Source organism: Scatophagus argus, chromosome 6 (assembly GCF_020382885.2).
Source record: "Scatophagus argus isolate fScaArg1 chromosome 6, fScaArg1.pri, whole genome shotgun sequence".
In the NCBI taxonomy this organism is placed as follows: Eukaryota; Metazoa; Chordata; class Actinopteri; family Scatophagidae; genus Scatophagus; species Scatophagus argus.
In genome coordinates, this window is record NC_058498.1 from 17,822,658 (window position 1) to 17,842,796 (window position 20,139).

General features: G+C 39.5%; 1 protein-coding gene across 4 annotated transcripts in view; it reads left to right on the plus strand.

Moving 5' to 3' along the window:
* si:ch73-63e15.2 (protein strawberry notch homolog 2) overlaps nt 1-20,139 on the plus strand; it is a 56,174-nt gene that overhangs the window by 21,591 nt on the left and 14,444 nt on the right. For 2 of the 4 annotated variants that reach the window (XM_046391271.1, XM_046391272.1), the window contains exons 5-7: nt 17,564-17,740; nt 19,161-19,244; nt 20,022-20,127. In XM_046391271.1, coding sequence (XP_046247227.1) covers nt 17,564-17,740; nt 19,161-19,244; nt 20,022-20,127 — 367 coding nt within the window. Of the gene's footprint in view, nt 1-6,369; nt 7,368-17,563; nt 17,741-19,160; nt 19,245-20,021; nt 20,128-20,139 lie in introns of those variants that run through there. The other 2 variants (XM_046391274.1, XM_046391273.1) reach the window with 2 other exon arrangements.

Below are 20,139 nucleotides of genomic sequence, written 5' to 3' on the forward strand. Positions count from 1 at the left end.
ATCAGAAGGGACGGGGTAAGCTGTGACATCAGTGGCAAGAGAAAAGGCTTTTTCTGTCTTGTGCGTCCTTAAGGCTTTTCACTGAATTGTGCAGTTTTATTATATCAGCTTAAAGTGCTATTGACCTGTGGTTTATGTCTCCTGTGTTTCTTGTTCAAAGAGAAGGATCACATTTAATTAAACAACACTAATAGTAGTTCTAATAAAAACTGGTGACCGCCAGATCTAGGCATTATTTAAAGTCTGCTAGTAGTTATTTTTGAAAATACAAGTTCCTGTTGAGTATTTCAGTGCTTCGAGCACCACTGATGAAACACCATTCACCTCAGAAACAAATGTCTCTTTAATGCCAAAACTACTGCTATCTGCATAGCTAGATGATGATGTTGATGATGTATTAATTGGAAATATGTCTTATTGCACTTCAGTACTTGTATGTGATTTGTACCTTTTAAGTTGAAAGGGAGACTGAAATGGTATCTTGCATATAGTGAACCAGTATATAGTTGATTTTCTGTAAGTAAAATCAAAATAATTAGCGCTCGATAATGAAACCCAGTAAATGAAGTTCAAAACTGAACGCTCTGACAAATGATGAAAGACATTCATTTTTTTCTTTCAGGTATACAACTAATGTAGCATTCGCAGGACTGCAGTGTAATCTTAATATATTTTGCATTTAATCAATTTGAATGCAGAAAAGACTTCCATTTGCTCGGCAAACCACTTTAAAACATACTACAAATGAGCCAATTTGACATTGATGAAGTGTCTTTCCTAAACGGCTGTGTAGGGGAGCCGAATTGAGTTGGTCTTTCTGCTCCACAGCCTTACAGCCTGTGGGGTTTTATAAAATCTCAAGGCTATATTTTACAGTTTATTCAGTTTGATGTCAAGCAAGGTTTTGAAAAATTAAATTAGGTGCTTACGGTTGCACATTATTATGTGGCTGGCACAGGAACACTTGCAAGTTCTGGAAAGTAGTGTTAAATAAATTTTACATCGATAGTCAGTTCAGTTAAATGTCACAGGATACGTCTTGATTATATTAGCAGTTTTCAACTTTTGATTTCCATTTTACGGACATATGAAACTTTTGGAGTTTTTCCAGACATCTCCGTTGACATGTGCTGTGGTTGATAGTTGGCAACAGTGTGAAGGGAAGCACAAGTAGACACAACCACTGTATATGAGAGTTTCATTTCATGTTTTGTCCACAGGCCCTTCACACTCATGGCAAAAATAGTGCTTTAAGTTATATGTAAATGTTTGGTAGTATTTTAAGCTTGGGGGGGATTTCAAGAACAAAGCCCACACATATTAAGCCCTTTATGTACCAGAAAGGGACATGTCATCCTTGTTGTGTGTTGTAGTGCTTGCAAGGATTTTGTGATTCACATGGGGTTTCCCTCATTTTCCATTTGCCAGTATGAGTCCGTCTGGCTACAGCTTTCTTCCTTACAAATAATTAAGAGGATTCATGGTCATGGTCACACACATTTGATCTATTCATCTGTCTACATATTTAGAAAAGTATGGCTTCACAGTCATCCCTCTTTTTGGTTTAGTTTAAGTTCCTTCGTCATGGTTGTATTCATGAGTAGCAAGTTTGGTTTCCTGGCAGTGGAAAAAGTGGAATGTTACGGTGTATGTCTGTGAGAGATGTTGTGTTGCGTGTGTTGTGCTTTCTCAGCTGTCTCCTCTGGTTTTGGACACTCCCTACCATGTGAGGCATGCAGAAAAAATGTAAGTCATGGGGTCATCATGACTAATACCGTGCCCAGCACTTTTTTCACACTCCATTTTCTTCTTCCTCCTATCACCATGGCAATCTGACCATTCCCATTTTTTCATCTCTCTGCCCACAATCAGAAATTTGTTTGGTTCGATTTCATGTTTTCTTTGTTTCAGGTTTTCTTTGTTCTGCTGAATCGTGACAGTACAGAAGACATTCAGGCATGTGTGACTGGGTGGAATTACTGATGTGATCATTTCATTTGTCAGGTGCCTGTCATTGTTTATCTTAGCTATTTCCACATCTCAATTACGGCTGTAGAATCACTGGCAAAATCTCTATTGGTTTGCATGGCTTCCTGCAGCATTACAGTTTGTTTATGCAGCTCACTAGAGCTCTGCTGGAATATCCTCATATTGTCAGGGAACTCACTGTTGGATCATGTGTACAGGATGTCTATCTCTAGAGACTGCTGGTAACTTGAAAACAAAAGCCAAATATTGTTTGTTTTTATCAGAATTAATAGACTCCCCTTTGAGACTTGATATCCCTCTTAGATTATCAGTTAATTGCATTATATCAGTAGCTAATAACTGAAATAGAGTCCATTGCCACTGTACAATGATGTAGATGAAGTTCATGTTTCACATTTTTAGGGCAACTGAATTGTGCTTCTTCTTCAGTGGTAGCATAAAATATACTAATTACGTTATAGTAGAAACCTCCGCCGATGCCTGTGTTTATTTGAAGAATTAAATCATAATGTAAGTTACATAGTAATTCATTCTTGTTCACTGACTGAAGTGGCTAGATAATTGCATTTTATTTATTTATTTATTTATTTATTTTATTTTGTAGATACATTTCAAGATCTGTGTCACAAATGAAATAGATCTGGACAATGGCTTTATTAAAAGGCGTAATAGATTGTTTAATATGTCAACACCTAATTGCATAGTCCTTCCCGGCGTAAGTAGCAACTACACATTAGATCTTTTCATGGGAATTACTTGGAAACTACGGACCAAAATAAACAGTGGAAACTTTGAAAAGTTTGAATTGAGGCTGTATCAAATTTTTATCATATTGATGATCTGCTTTAATCTGAAGTCCATACAGGAATTTATGACAGGCAAAAGCATCCTTTTATCTTTAGTACAATTAACTCTGATACCTCCAATCATGCTGACTGTGCACACCCCACCAGAGGTGTTTAAAAAAGAAGAGCTGTTTTCTGTGACCAAATCCTAACAGTAAAAAACACCAGTACTGTGCTCTGAAAGAAGTTGAATTTCAAGTGCATTCACTGTGGTTTGAAGGAGAATTGGACACTTCACCGCAGTGACACGTGCATACCTGTTTAGGCTTAGGTTGGGTCATTTGTGGCTCTAATGTATGTGAACTTTCATGTGGAGCGTCAGAATGAAAACAAGACTTACTGGAAGACAAAAAAACACTACTCATTCGCTAACCACTCTGGCTAACCTCAATGAGTGAACAGCACTCTGCAAGCGCACACATTAACGTAACTACTGTATAATCCCTATACACATATACTGTACATGTGCACACACTGAGGCTCATTTAAGCTTATTCAAAGTCTTACTCTCTTACCACATACTCTTGTTCTTCCTCTGTGCTGTACCTCTCACTATTACACACACACACACACACGCTTGCACAGTACTCTCCTCAGTTTTGCTTTGGTAGAATCACATCATTTGCTAAATGTGTCGCCAAGAGTGCTCCAGTCAGGATTTGTGGAGCAAATCACTGACTGCTGGAAGCGGTATCAGCCGAATACAATCAGTGATCCAAATGTTGTTTCTCTACCATAAGTAAACAACTTTATTTTGTTGTTTGATCACATTGAATTGCAGTTCACTATTGAACTTCTTCATGTTCCTGTGAGCAGAAACCCTCAGTGGTGTGTTCACTTCCATTAGCAATTAGGTCCCTTGTCCACACACACTGCAGATCTGTGCTGCTTACGGCTGCAAACGGCTAACAACGTCACATATTTGGTGTGTGGACAAACAGTGCAACACATTTGTGAGGTCCTGCTTTGTGACTGGGACATAGATATACCAGCAGATATTTCACAATCTTCATATTTTACTTTGTCCTTGTGCTGAGTAGCATGTCAGTGAAAGTAACTATAGTAACAGCTGGATAAGATGTGTGGTCAGCGCTCGGTTCACGTTGTCACTTGCTAAGTGATAGCCCAGCCTGTTTGTTTCAAACAAATTTTCTGTAGACTGGTTGACTAAAAGGATTTGGTCAGTGATGATACTCTGCAGTACACTATGGTGTTTTAGTGGCATGCAGAGAAACGGTCGCACAACTCACGTATCTGATCAGCTATCCTGCTCAGCCTTTATAGACACAACAGATTAAATTATTAGTGAATATCCATCACTAATAATTAGTGGCTGATCAGTTGGGGCACACTTTTACATCATTGTGTGTCTTTAACCCGTCCTAACTTCAGAGAGCAATGGATAGGCATTGTCAGTGGTGATGGAGGGGTCATATCCCTTACATACTGTATGCATTTAAAGTGGGAGTAAATTTCAACGCACCCGCTTGGATGCAAGAAGAACTTCATCTCCACACAGAAAGGCTTAGTTAGTCTCAAAGTGTGATGAAAATACTCACCACAGAGATGCTGCATAAGGGCCACTGACCTCAGTATTACATTCCACTCATGCATTTACTTTGCAACTTTTTCACCTCCAGAGACCCAATAGCAGAGAGATATTAAATGTGTCATGTTGAATTACAAGTAAATATTTATAACAATATGCATACTACATCTAGAAATGTTAGCTATATAATTAAACAAATGTTTACTACTACCGTAAACTACAGCATCTGAAGGGTTTTATTGAAACTTTCAAATGATATTGCATCCAAATCTTTTTGTACCCAGATCTGTAATGTTTGTTTTTTCTTGCCGCCTATCACTGCAAATATTCTTTGATTTAATGTGAGGTTTGATTAATCCATACAACTCATACAGTCTATGGCTGAGTGTAGTGACGGAGTTGACAGTCCAATGGTGGCATTTACACAGCTGAGAGCTTCCCCTTAAAGGATGGGCATCAAAGTACCCTATTGGTATAGGTATCACTTTAAGGGTACTGGTCTCAAAACATGTTAAACAATACCCAGCCCTACTGGCGTAGAGGATTATCTTGTTTTTCCGGACCTTGTTGCAGCCAACCAATCACGATATGAATCAGTTACTTCCTTGTAAGACTCTGTAGCACTTTGTTATTTGGATGGCCTAGTTTAAAAGAGAAAGTTAAACCATAATTTGAAGGGTTGTGAACAGGTGCAAAGATTTCCTTAGGGAGTGTGTGCTTAAGATTAGCTTTGCATTCAGCATGTATCTGTCCTTTATTTTATAACGTGATCTAATGCTTATATGCAAAATTTATTCCTGCTGCACTTCAGTATACATTGGCAGTTACACAGTGTGTGCACATGTGCAGTACTGTTTTAATAATATGCTAGCACTTAGATATTCACAGATATTAACATAACTCTTAGATATTCACAGATATTAGTAATAGAGCAAAATATAGTTACTGTGCAAAAACACTTTCATGCAACAGAGGAAGTTCATCTGTCATGACAAAAGCATTTCCTGCAACATGACACAGGTACTATATGTGGGATTTTTAATGTATGCAGTTATAATCAAAACAGCCCAGGATCAGCTAAAGCTAGCGTGTCCAACTGAAGTTAAAATTGAACCTGGGGTCATGATCAGAATTGGTAGTGTCAATCAAAATCACCGAAATCAGCTCATATGTTGTCTAAAGCACTCATACTGTGATTGATTGTTAGTGGGCCTTTGCAAAATAGCAGGGGGGTATACAGTATGTGCAGGTGATCATGAGACTTTGCGTCAAAGTGCCTTTTTGTCAGCTGTGCATGTATGTTTTCAGTGAAGTTAGACCAGGATCTTTCCCTTTTTTTTACGCTGTGATGCGATGAGGTGTGTCTATTTTGCCTGTTTTAGTATTCAAAAGAAGCTCATTAATGATTCATTCCTCCCTTCTGACACACACACACACGCACACATACACATACACACATACACATACACACATATTATTCAGAGGATTCCCACTCATACCATGATGACACCATGGATAGGCGCCACTCCGTCTATGAGAGTCTGCCTCCCCTTCAGTCCAGCAGAGATGGACATTACAGCATTACCATGCTGGCTTTATATCATGTATTCCTGGAAGCTTTGTGTGCAAATGAACTTCTCTCATTCACTCATGGAGGACATAAATCACATTATTTCTGTTTCTAAATAACACATTTACCTAATTAAAGACTGGCAAAACGAATGTTACGACAGTGTCTTTGATCAGCATCTTGGATTGTTAAAATCCATTTGCCATCAGATTCCCAGAATATTTTCTCTTTTTTTAAACAATTATTCCCGTAGTTCCGGTAATGCGAATGACAGTTCATGATGAGATATTTGTGTGTAACTGTACACAGACAGAAATAGTGTCCGACCCCTCAAAGTTGCCTGTAAATAAGCAGACTTCCAGCCTGCACTTTGCCTGTTATTGCTTTAATACATTCAACCATGTGAGGACTACAAATCTGTGTGTGAAATCTTTCAGTACTTATTAACACAACAGAGTTGAAATAACAGAGAAATGTTTTGACAGGCTAACTGACACATCTGCATTCACGCATACATCACACTGAGCTATTGAGACAACGTGTTTGCTTCCTTTTTTTCAACCTTTACACCTCTACGACACAGATCATTATATTAATTATTAGTCATTACTAGAACAGCAGCCTTGAAATTGAGCCTGTGCAGACAAATAGAAAGACAAAGAGCAGAGTATGAAGTAAGACAAGCAGCCAGGCAGGGAGTCAGTCTCTAAATATAATAATCATTAAATAGTGGCCCAGCCCCATTAAACATAGCGGTAAGCAGCAGGGTGTGAGGAGCAGCCAGGTCCTGAGCGCAATACTGTTTACACTACAAATGCGGTTGAGTTACACCATGTACAGTAAAATGGGCCTGACTGCCAGTAACTCTAGTCACTTACCAACAAAAGCATCATTTCCTGAAAGCTCCTCCCTCCTCCCTCCCTCCTTTCCCCACCTCTCCCCTCCCCTCCTCTGCTCTCTCACTCGCTCTCCAACCACCTTTTCGAGCTCTGAGGAACTAGTCCACAATCACTATGACTAAGCCCTCTATGCAAATACCTGACTGTCCTGGCGAAGCAGGAAGCATGTTTTAGACTTGCCTGTGTCTCTGTTGGTGACAGTAACAGAGTTTGTATGCGTGAGCTCACTGCCCAGAGGGTACCTACAGTAGAGGCAAATGTGTGTGTTGAACCAGAGAGGAACTGTGAAAGGGCTAGTGAGAGTCCACTGTTGGGTGGAAGTGCACCAGCTGTAAGGTGAATACCTCCACTTTGACCAACACATGGAAGAGGCTGTCGCATTCAGGGATTCAAGGTGAAGCAGGAGTATATATGTGTGTGTATTTCACCCCCCCCATACTGCAGCGTTTGGACCCATGTCTCTCATGCAACTCTGGACTAAATTATATTCACAGCTGGGACGACAGCTTCCCAAGGTAATGGTATTGTTTGGTTATTTTTTGTATATATTATGCAAAATCAAATCAGTTGTTTTGAGACTTGCTGTTATGCTGTTGTCAAGTATTGTTGTTTTTGAGGTCATGATTGGTCATTGAAAACTGTTAGATGAGGAATAATTGCGAACTGAAATCTCCTTCCATGTAGTGTTTTTATTGTCTTTATCTTGGCTGTTTGAGATTAGACCAGTAAGCACTTTGTTTTCCACTTATGGCTGTGTTTTAATTTTAACTTCCTTGAATGAATTTTGAAAGTACTTCCGTATAATTATGATGCTAGTGCAGACAGGCCTGTGATTCTCATTTCCAAATTGTTTTCTACATGGAACTTGGCCTATACTGAAATTGATTTGTCATTAAAATAACATTAAAATGTATTTAAAAATGGTAGCAGTCTACAGATCATACTGTATGAAAATACATTTCAAAAAGCTCTTAAATTTGTTTGTCATTAGGCTGGTTTGCGGGACAAGGACTGAGCCACATGCTAGACTATGAGCGCATTTTCCACTAGGAATATCCTCTAGGCTTAATTCTTAATAGAGAAAACAATAATGCAGTCTCCTCCTTTGTTACCTGTTTACAACAGTATAGTATCTGCTACTGTTTATTGGATTTGAAAAATGCCAGTGATGGTTACTCTAGTTTAGGATTTGATGAAAGCTAGCCATAGGTTAGTCAGCAAGTCAGGCTGTGAATTTTCTTTGCTGGCAGGACAGTGTGGCCAGTCAGTCTCCCAGTGTGCCTTCTGGGCTCTCATTCCCAGCCAGGAACAATGACAAAAGATTATCTGGTTCACTCCTTGCTGTCTTCTAGTAACTGCAAAGACCTGATATTTTCTCAGGCTAAGTCACACTCATCTGTTTTCTGCTTGCCTGTTGCTTATGCTTATTGTTCTAATGCACTGTAAATAGAACTGCATTATTTGTTTTTTTTTTTTTAATAATTTATTACACTGCACACTGTTGGTGGAATTTTAGCAGCTCATATCCGTCTAATGACTTTATTTTTGCAAAGCTTACGGAGCACATTTCCACTGAATTTCTTATTAAGTTGATTGGCTAATGTCACCATGTCAGCATTTCTTCCCTCACAGAAATTTGAGAAATTACACAATCTGTGGTTTGAGGTTGTTTTTGCGTTAAACTCCTCGCAAAGAGTTTTTTTTAATCAATGGATGGACATTAGCTCAGGATATGGAAAATCCTGAAGCCTCATCCCATTTGCTTCTGTTAGTTTCTCTTTGTTGAACTGTCTGAGATATCTGTCCATAGCATTTAATAATAATTAGTGTAATAATAATAATTAGTATCTACACATCAATATTGTTATCAGCATGTACTTACTATCTTATGTCACAAAATCAGTGCTACACCCTTGGAGGATGGGCTCACAGTGTTGCAAGTTTATCCTAAAGAAAGAAAAATAAAATTGTCAGGTGTCCATATAAACACTGGAAGAGGTTTTGCTTGCTCTAATCACTCCTCTTCACGCCGGACATTAAGAGATACCTTCCTAATATACTTCCATTCTAAAGATATGGGAAACAGTTTACAGGCCTCCCAAAATGCACACAGTGTTTATATGAAGCTTCAGTAGGGTTTAGCAGATTTCTTCCAAATGTACGATCTTTTTAGTGTTAAATTCATCGCTGTTGTTTTTAAATAAATGTGACAAATTGTGAACCTGTCCTTTAAGGCCATGGGTGCAGCAGGGCAGCCTTTTGGTGGGTATGTTGTCAGTTTCCTGGTATTGCCTTAAACCTCAAGCATGACCTATGTGTGCAGCTTACAGGAAGTGAATAAACAATAAAGGTGATGATGAGTGAGAGCATGGGGGATGGACTGATGATGAACATTGGAGAGAATGTTGCAAAGAGAAATTAAAAGTTGTCACTTTGCTTATCTTGTGTACTATCTTTACCAGATATGTCTTCAATAGTTAAATAAAGAGCATTGCTTCAAATGTGTTACGCATTGTCAGTGGAAATTATCATTGCCCAAGTTGAATAACTGAGGGTGCTGTGAGGGGACAACATAAAAGAGTGATTATTAACTATTTTTTTCTGGCTGTTAAACACAATTCATGCTACTAAGATGTAGGATACAAGATCTTAGTTACAGAGCTGAAGCAATATGTCTTTGATACAATCTCAAATCACTCAAAACATGAGAAGCTTTGTAGGGGTAGGATTTCTGGCAGGAATGTTGGATGAAGGGTGGAATAGTAGCTAACTGGTCAGCAGTCGTCTGCCAGTGAGAAAGTCTGAATCTGCTTGTCAGCTGCAGCTTTTCTGTTTAGACTTAATATATTACTAAGTACATTTTTGACTTTGTGTCACATGTCTGTGTGCGGAGTGCTTCAGTTTCATCCCACAGTCCACAAACTTGAAGGTTACAAGACTCTTGAATTAGGCTGTACACGCTGATATCACTATTAGACGTATTATGGCTAATATGTCTGTCTGTGCCCTGTGATAGACTGATGACTTGTCTAGCACATCCTTATCTCTCACTCAGTGCATACATGCCTGATAAGGAGCTTGCACACTGAAATTGATTTTTTTCCTATTGAAATAATTAATTGTTTTATTTTAATAAAAAAATATTACTATTATTAATATAATATTATCATTCCACTCTTTCTGCACTTGTTCCTGTCTGTCTATACAGTTGGTCATCAAATAAAGCAATACAGCTATAGTAGTGCATATGCAGAAAAACTTCTGTAGACATAAAAACTCTTGGTGGGATGTCACACTTCTCTCTTTGACTCCCATGATGAAAGTAATCTTGGGCAATTGTATCCATTGCTGCTGCTATTTACTGTTCAGTAAATATTAGTTGTCGCTGTTTTTAGAGGGTACATTTAACTTAAGAGGGTTTTCAAGATAATGAGGATAAAAGCTCTGTAAGTTTGTCTGTTAGCTGACACATAACTGTCATTACGGTCGAAGGGCACATGTGCCCATGGTTGTAAAAGAGTAAAGTTTTTCCTCCCCAGTTAGCAATTGATTCCTGGCTAAGAACCAAGTCAGCTTACGGGCAACAAGCCCACCATCCTGAGTCACAGCGTGATAGTAGTCCGCTGGCCAGGGGTGTGTGAAAATGCAGGCAAGTGTCTCACACAAGACAAACAAAGAGGAAGGTTATTTGAGGTAATACAGAAACGTGTGAGTTTACAATGCTGTTTGATACAGCTGCAAACCTTCTTGTTCTCTAGTATTGGTTTTTCACATAAAGTAAACTATATCCTTTTTTTTCAATAAAAACAGAATATAGTGTAATTTCTTTGTCACTCTTCACTGAGAATCTTGATTTTTTTTTTTTTTTTTTTACATAAGACTGTACTGTATAAGTCCAACTTACTGATATAAATTAAAATGGAATAATGTCCTCAAGACTTGAGCAGGTCCCTGTTAGTGCAGAGGTAGTGCATCTGTTGCTGTTTTTGTCCACTGAAGTTCATGTAAGCAACTGTATTGTGTGGAACTTGAGTTGTTATTTGAAGTTATGATCTATTCATGCAGTAATTCAGAATAAAATAAGATTTTGAGCTGTTCTCCAGGCCACGTTATATGGGACTGTTGGAAATGCCGGAGTTCGCCCCTGTTGCAAGTGGTGTGCAGGATGTTGAAATGTCTACATAATTTGTGGGATGTCACCTTGCGTCAACACTCGCCTCAAATCCACTTTCCTCAGCTCTAAGTATGCAGGCTCACGCATGTATTATTACACATAAATACAAATACATGCACACACAGTTTGAGACTGGGTGAGTCATGTTTCATGTACTTTGTTTCTTATGTTTTTGTAATTTCACAACAGCCTTTTCAGAAGTCCACTGTGCTTTTTGGATGCATACCAGTTCTTTTCCGTCTTTTTTTTTTTTTTTTTTTTAAAATATCAGTTCAAGATGTGGGCCTCAACTGTTGAGACATGCATCTGTGAATCTCAGCTCACCCTTACTGTAACCCTCTGTAGGTGTTGTTCTCGTAGCGCCACCCTAAATATATAGCAGATGAAATCTCTCACTGTTCTTTCCTTTTGTCTTTTTCTGATTTTGTCAAATTCAAGAATGTGAATTTTACAGGCGCATTTATTTTCTGGCAGTCCCAGGCACATATTAGAGCCTTTTTACCCTTGTTTGTTTTATAGAAGTCCACTCAGTGTAAGCTTCAGGCTCTCCTAGCAGAACAGTTCCTTGAACCAGCACTGTCATAAGGTTGCTAACTGGGGCACTTGACATGGCATCCTTTATTTTCCAGAACATATGAAAACACTGGAAAATTCCAGGAGGCTTGTAAGCAGCAAGCTGTCCCTGGCTTGCTTTACTCATACTTGGCACGACATGAAGGTTTGCCTGTCAGGATAGTCTGTCAGGAGAAAGGCAAGACTTGGCTGTCAGTTGGTTTGACAGGGATGACGAAAAGCAATTTCTTTTATCGTAAATGTAATGAAAATTATTATTGTTAAGTATTATTTCTCAAACTATCCCCTCAAAATAACTTATGCAAATTAAATCAGCACAGTTGTCAAGGAGAGTCAACCTGAGTCTTTGCAACAAAATAAGTGTAAAAACTAATTAAATATTGTTGTCAAAGGCCTTTCAACATATGTTGTGGCTTGGGAGGGAGTTTAAGTAGAGCTTTTTGTGTTTAGTGGAACAGCTAAACCCGCAGTGAGCAGATCTCTAGACCTGAGGCTTTCGGTGTCTGTGAAGGACAGTGTTTAAATGTATGTTTTGGCTAGTGGTTGTGTGACTAAATGGTCACATAGCCCTAAACAAATTGTAAAAATTTCCATGTGTTCTCATAAAAACACAAACCCCAGTGGCAGGATAAGCTTGATGGATGACTACAAATCTTCTGTAGTTATCTTAATCAATTTAATAGTGAATTTAAAAGATGTCAAATTGCTCCTTGCCTTCTCAGTATTAAACTCATCAAAAAGCGGGTTTGCCAAAACACTGCTTTCTTCTGTGAGAAGGAAAAGGAAGAACTTAAAGCGGTCTTATTAAAGCCACAGTCCAACAGATATGTCAGGGATGCCGGACATGCAGACAGCTTGGCATAACATAATCCAGACAGAAAGAGTGACACCACTGATGGCTTTTCAGTTCTTTGGCTCCAGAGCCAACACACACACACACACACACACACACACACACACACAAGCCATCAATCAGGTTCTGTTGACTCCTTGGACAAGGTCAACAGCTGACCCCAGATTGGTGAGCCTGGGATGGGGGTGGTTTTAGTCAGCTGACCATAGGGGTGGGGTGGTTCATTTAATAGCTTTCCATCCCCATCAACCCAGCCACACACCAGAGATTTTACCATATTAAAGTGTAGCTTTCTTCTTGGTTCATCAACCAGTTTATGCTATGGTACGTTGTCAGTTTGCACTACCTATGTTAGAAACAAGACTCATAGCATAGATTCCAAATTTCACTCACACTATGCCTCCACTATTCAGATAGGATTTACACCCATATAGAATAGTAAAGAGAGGTCTTACAGTCTTACAAATCTACGTGCAGATTAATATTCTCTCCCTGCTGTAGCATTCTGTGGGAAAACAAAGCTGAAAGGGCAGGGAGAAAAAGTAGATGGGATGGGAAACAGAGGGGTGGAGGAGGACAAGCAAGGGATGACAGAAACGTATGGGTGAGATGGTGGGGTCATATGAGGTGTGTGTTTGTGTACATATGTGGGTGTGTGGGGTAAGTGGGAGGCTGAGGTGACTTGTTTCCTGGCCTTGGAAAAGCAGCCAAGCTGGCAGTGTGTAGGAGGGGAAAGCCCTGGGCCTGGCCTGCCTGCCTCAGGCTTCAGTCTGGCCTTGCACTAAGGCAGGTTGTTGAGTTTAACAGGATGTGGGGTAGGGCTATGTACAGCAGTTCTTACCTGCAGCTTGATTTTGATAGCAGTGGTAAATTTTAACCCCTTATAAGAAGCAGTAATGGAAGCTAAAGGCAGAAAAGGTCATTTCTTTCTTTCTCTCTCTGGTTGTTCATGAATTGCATCAAAAATAATTGGAGGTTTTTACAAGTGGAAGGTCAGCAAGGAATCATATTGTTGTGCCAATGTCAACATGTCAAATATTGTCGACATTTCCAACATGCCAAAGAAAATGCTAATGAGAAGTAGCAGCTGGCAACACCATGTGTGTCACAGTATGCACAGAGCTGTCCATATATTCTGCTGGACATGATAAAAGCTACAATGTGGAGGATTTGACCGAAAAGAAGGTAAAAAAGAGACCGTCCTTCCTATAATGGTAAGGAGAAATATTTACAGACAGAGAGGCCCTGAGATTTACTCTTTTTAAAGCTAAATAAAAAATTTGGTTGATAAACTTCCTTATATGGCAGCGCCTGAGCTGATCATATGGTCTGTGTCATAACCAGCATTACTGTAGTCATTTTTATCGGGAAAGGCTATTCCTCACTTCTCCCAAGACAAACTGTTGATGCTGCTTGAGTAACACAGAGGGGTGTGTTGTGTGTGTGTGTGTGTGTGTGTATAACTATAACATAATAATGAAGTAGAGGTACTCGTGGGCGGTTTATGTCTAGAAGTGTGTTTTTCCAGTTATGATTCTTAGAACTGATACCCACCACCTTCAACCACAATCATTATATGCAGCTCTGCAGGCATCATGTGAAATAAGAGGCTTGATGGTTGCTTCACTGCTTCACTGCTGTGTGCTTCCATTAATAATCACCAGACAGGTAGTTGTCATTATCCATACAATCAAATACAATTTACTTCTTGATATATGGTGCAGAACAGATTTTCAGAGTAAATCCATTTGAGTACAAGGTTGTTTGGATTGCACCATTTTATAGATTTGCATTCAGAGGGATGTCTGTATTGGAGAATCACCTCTACCTTTAAGAGTATATAATCCTCCATATCTTTAAGAGTTTTATCTTTACCATGTGAGTTAGAAGGGGAAGATATACTGCTGGCTTTAGCATTTGTAGCAGAGAAGAAGAGGAACGTGCATATTGCATCCACACGTGATTTTTTTTTCTTCCTACTTCTTGCCAGACATTTCAAGCAGATTTAATTCACTGAAAGCAATTTTGAAAGCAACACTTGCACTCAGACACATGTCCACACATTCAAATATTTTTTATTAAACAGCAGAGAAAACAGGAGAGGGAGAGAAAGACGCAGGATTAGTAGTTTGTGTGGCTGTGTCTGTGCAAGGAGCCAGATTATCATCAGAGCAGTTGGAATTCAAGCCTTATCTCTGTTTGGCAGGGCCCAGTATTCGAAACAGTAGATGAACTAACCGCGGGTACAGGCCTGCCAGGGGACAAACACTGTTGCCTCTGTTACGCTCTGCTGAACAACTCGATTTGCATGGTACTGAGGTCAGCCATGTCTTGGTTAGCACCTACCAACCTGCTGCAGTTTCCTGTGATTCCGCTCTATCAAGACTGATCATCTTAATAACAACAGTACAGCAGCACAGTATACTCTGATACACCAATTTACATGAAGCAGAAAAGCTGGAAGTCACACTGTAACATAACCCAGAGCAATGACCTGTAGGTCTACGTCACATATTTGCAGAACGAATTTACTTAGAGCTTGTTTTATATTGAGCTTGAACTAATCCACTGTGATGCAGCATGTTGAAGTAAGAGTTTAACCATAGCTGTTTTTGTAAGCAAAACTATTGTGACAGCTCATAACTTTAATTGGAACCCAAGTTATGGTGTGTTTTCGTATCAAGTTTGATTATAAAGATTTTTGAAGTCTAAAAATCTTTACACAAACTGATTGTGATTTACTCTGCTGTAAGAAAAAAAACAACACGGTTTTCCACGGTGAAATACATGTGTCTGTGTGTGTATCTGTGAGTTTCCAAAGTTAGGCTTCCTTGGAATGATGCCTTGGGTGACACAGTGTCCCTTTTCTGAGCCTTGTTGTTTACTTGTCTATCTTCAGTCAGATGAGCCTAGAAAGGGGGATGGAGAGGAAAGGGTGAGGCAGAGTAATGTGGATAGGAAGACAAATGGGTCACAGCATAAACAAAAAAAAGGTGAAACGAAGGCATGCTGTGTTAGTGGTAGTAATGTTTTTTACAGGGATCCTTTCTAATTCTTCTCCTTTGTTAGCCGAGATAGTCTGCAGGGCAAACCAACTTTGAAGAGCCTGCTTTCAGAGCTCATGCCTGATCTTGCCCTCAGGAAGCACACACACACACACACACACACACACATAGATAGTGAGAGAGAAAAGTAAAGAGAGAGGTAGAGTGACAGCGATGAAGAGAAAAGCATAATCATAGAGCTCCCAGCAAACACTGATAAGTTGCCTGCTGTACCCTTGAAAAAGCACCCTTTCACTGCACAAACATCCATGCGTTATGGTCAGTGAGCTGTTTCTAACGTCAGATGACAAAAATGTACATATGTATCTGTGTCTGCCTGCTGTTCACACCCTCACTAGACCCCATTCCCACATCATGTAGTCATGTTAGCACTAAGGCCTCTACATCTTGTCTTCTCATGCCTGTGAAGCATTTTCCTCTGAACTATGAGTAATGGCTAACAAGCAGCTATGACAGAAGTCAGCACAGCCTCTCAGAATTAATCAGTAGCAATATATTGCTGAGATGCAGCATCCCAACAAATCATATGTAATATTCAGCCATAATAACATTGTGCTTACGTCCCATGCAGCAGTGCTTGTGGCTCAACAGTATTTTTATCTGTAAAGGGGTACCTCTGGAGAGCCTGTTAAAAAAAAAAAACAAAAACAAAAAATAAACTCCAATTATGTTTAAATAGGATAATTAGTAGATTACCTTAAAGGAAAAGTTCAGCATTTTGGGAAATAGTTTTGGAGAAGAGTAGGTGAAAATGTTGATACAACTCATGTTTGTCCTCTAAATATGAAGCTACTGTAAGCAGTGTGCTAACTTGGCTTCACACAAAGATTGGAAACAGCTGGCCGGGCTCTGTCCAAAGGTAACAACTTGACTACCACCACCTCTAAAGCCCACAAATAAACATGTTCTATTTTGTTTAATACTTACAAAGGATGTGTAAAAACTGATTTTTTTTTTTTAGAGGGTAGATTACAGAATACTTTTCATCCATAACCAGGATTTTTTTCAAGTATCTGCTCGTTGCCTGACAAACATTTGTGCTAAACTAAGTTAGTAGGCTGCAAGTGAAGGTTAGATACATTCCAGTCAAAAGAGCTGTATCAGTCTCCTTCCCTAAGTGAATAAGCATGCTTCCCGAAATGTGTGTGGCACTATCCCTTTAAAATTGCTGGATAAGCAAGTTGGACTCTTGGGTAGCATTCAAGGCTGCTTCACGATCCTCTAGGGAGTGTAGTCGGAAAATGGGGGTGTGAGAACTTCCACACATGGTCCACAGAATATAAATATACAGACATACAATCACACACAGTAAGGACTACACACAAACAACACACAGTAGAATGAAGAAATATATGTTGCCAGAAATGGTTTCTCCTCTTTTTAGTTTTGCCCCACCACCACCAGCACCCCCCACACACATCATTACTCAGTCCCTATCTCTCCACATCCATGTTTATAAGTCTCTAGGGGCCCAGGGGTGCATGCTAATGGCTCAGATATGAATAGAGGGACGACTGGAAGGCAGCCATGGCTGAAATGACACACACGCATATACAGACACAAGCACTCTCATTATGCCCGCCCCTTACTTTCTATTTAACGTACTCACTTTCACACATGGGTGTGATAAAATTTTGTTTAGGCTTCTCGTGTTACTCCAAAAGAGTGCAGTATTGACTGAAATTCAGAGTGTGCCACCTTTGTTGTCTGTATCCCATCCACACCTATTTCTTTTTGTATTTTATTAGGTATGTACTTGTTATTCTTCTGCTGCACACCCTGTGTGTGATGTGTGATATAGGGTATATAATTTGGATTTGATAGTGCTCCTTTATCATAACGTGAAGCTTGATTGCAAACGGAGTATATGTCAAGGCTGTGTTTGGGTGTAGTTGAATACACGTGTTGATTTGGGAATAACATGCATCTCACTTTCAGAATATTGAACTCTTTTTAAGCTGAAGAAAATCGGAGTAGCTCTCCACCTCCTGTATTGCCCTTCTTCAATGGTTAAAATTAACACCTCTTCTCTTTCTCTGCCTTCAGGACCTGTCCTGCATTGATGACCTCTCCACAAACTCCTTGTTCTCCTCTCCGGCTGACTCGCTGTCGGAGTATGCTGATGCCCAGTCCTTCATCAGCACAGACAACCTAGACACAGTGCCCACCCTCTGGGACGTCAACACTAGCACCACCACCACACCAGCCCAGAGCCAGTTAGAGGTCAGTGCCGAGCCCTCACACACAAACACGTCAGTACCAGAAACACTGCTAACCACTCCCAACTGCTCATCTCTGCAGCTGCTCTGGCTCACTGACACGTTTTGTTCTGAGGTGGGACTTTCATGGTGTTGCTGGATTCATGCTCATGCTTCTGAAAATTCTAATGCCATCCATGCTGCAATTCTGTTTCAGCCCAGGTGTTAGTAAGCAATATACACTGAAAACTATTCTTTTTCCTCTATTATTAATATTTAATTTGTTAGCCATTCATTTGTAATGGATTTAAGCCAGTCAGTATCAAGTTGGCCTGTTGTCTTTTTGTGAAGTAGTCATTTGCTGTGATCAGTTACTGAATGTTTCTGCCATGGCTCATGTTCCACATTCTTAACCATTAATTAACTACTGGACAAATAATTACTCACTGACGCTTAGCTTCCATACAGATATCAATCCGTCTTCAGTTTTACCTTCTCCACAGTATTTGTAAAATTAACCCAATATCAAGCTGTGTGCTCCATAACGACCACAATGTCTTGCAACCTCACACAATGGTGTAGAAGAATTATATTCTAACTGCAGAAGTCAGACAAAGTCCACCATTCTTCTAAGCTTTCACTCTTGGCAAATCTGTAACATCCTGAGAACACAAACAAAGAGTATCACCGCAGAGACCGAACTGATGGAAAATTGGGTTGTGGAATATTTCTTTATTTGAAAATGCCACTTCGTCACAGTCATCCGTTCTGTTCATTCTCACAATGTAAATACTCAAAACGATCAAATGAAGGTACCACCTCTGTATTTGCATTGTATTTTTTTATTTCTGTTACTTGTTGATTTTGTTGATTGTTGCCCCTAAATAGTATCTGCTACGGCTGCATATATGTAAGAGAGTGTAATTATTAATCATCTTTTTGAAGCGCTGCCCTTGAAGCATGTTTTTAAAGCACTGACCTTCAGAGAATCTCATTGAATTATAGTAATAATCATAGTCTCCAATTGTGTGATCTGAGAAGAACAACTCATCATGTGTTGTTCCTCTACATATCTGAGTCCTTTTTGAATAAGTCGGGTACCAGAATATCTTTTTGATACGAATCAGAGTACATTTATTTCTTCTGCCTTCTGAAAGCCTTTTATGTTTTCCTTTTCATTCTGCCCCCATTTCATGCATTATGTCTCCCAGACACACACGGCTTTATCTGCCTTTTGTTGTTGTTGCTGGCTTTTCACCGCCAGACAACAAATTGCATTTTGTGGAGTGCTGCTCCATCAGACATCCATGTCCAGTGCCCACACACTCTCATGCACATGCATATACACACATACAGTGATTACTCATGATTTTTTTGTTCCTCTTATGCATTTGGCACTGTTTTTATTTGTGTTTCTATTTCTTCATTTTATGTTTTGTTGACAGCTGAATGGCACCGGCAGGTTTCATGGCTTGGCCAGTTTGGATGATATAACTGCTATTATCAGCACCCCACCTTTAGGATTCCAGGTAGTCACATCAGCCTCTCCAATCTGATGTTAAAATGAAACCAAGCTCTCCAGCAAGATGAGCCTGATCGCTGGCAGGTCTCACTAATGAAATGTCTAATGTGCAGCTGTTATGCCCTGTGTGTTTGCAATACAAGATAAGGCTTATATTGTTTTACATAGCAACATAACATCTCACTAATCTAAGACTTAAGAGTCATATTTTGACAGTGCAGTACATGAAGATGTTAGTATGTGATGAGTGAAAATATAAAGCTTATACGTTCTTTGGCAAGTCTGTATTACCACAGATGATGAAAGCTTTGCTGCATATTGCATGCATTGGACGTTCTGCAAATGCTCATAGCATGAAGAACAGATCATACTGTTTCCATTCCATTCCATATACTGCAGTGTCTTTAAGAATTGTGTGTGTAATGTTGATCTGTCTGTCAAAATAGGACCTTTTTCCTTTTTTCTCAATTTCTCAGATTACATTAAACTTAATTAGTTGAATATGTTGAGTATGTAAAGCACATTTTTATCAACATGTTTCAAAGCTCCCATTCATCTGCTTCATCTCTGCACCTTTCAGTTTCAATTTTTACTTTACATATGCGCTGGTTAACCTTCCTTTATAAAAAGCTCTCAGTGTCCTGTGCTAAGTTTTTACTAACTGCTCACCTGCCTCTGACTTTCAGCTGCAGTCTCTTTCCTAACCTGAAACAAGAAGCATGACTCCCAAATGTTGCTATTATTAATGTGAATTAAATTACTGAAGTTTCTGTGGTGTTCCCAGGCTCAGAGAACCCAGCCACCACCAGAGGAGGAAGAGGATGCAGAGGAGGAGGAGACAGAGGAACTGGGACATGTAGACACATATGCTGAGTACAGACCTTCCAAATGTAGGCCATGAG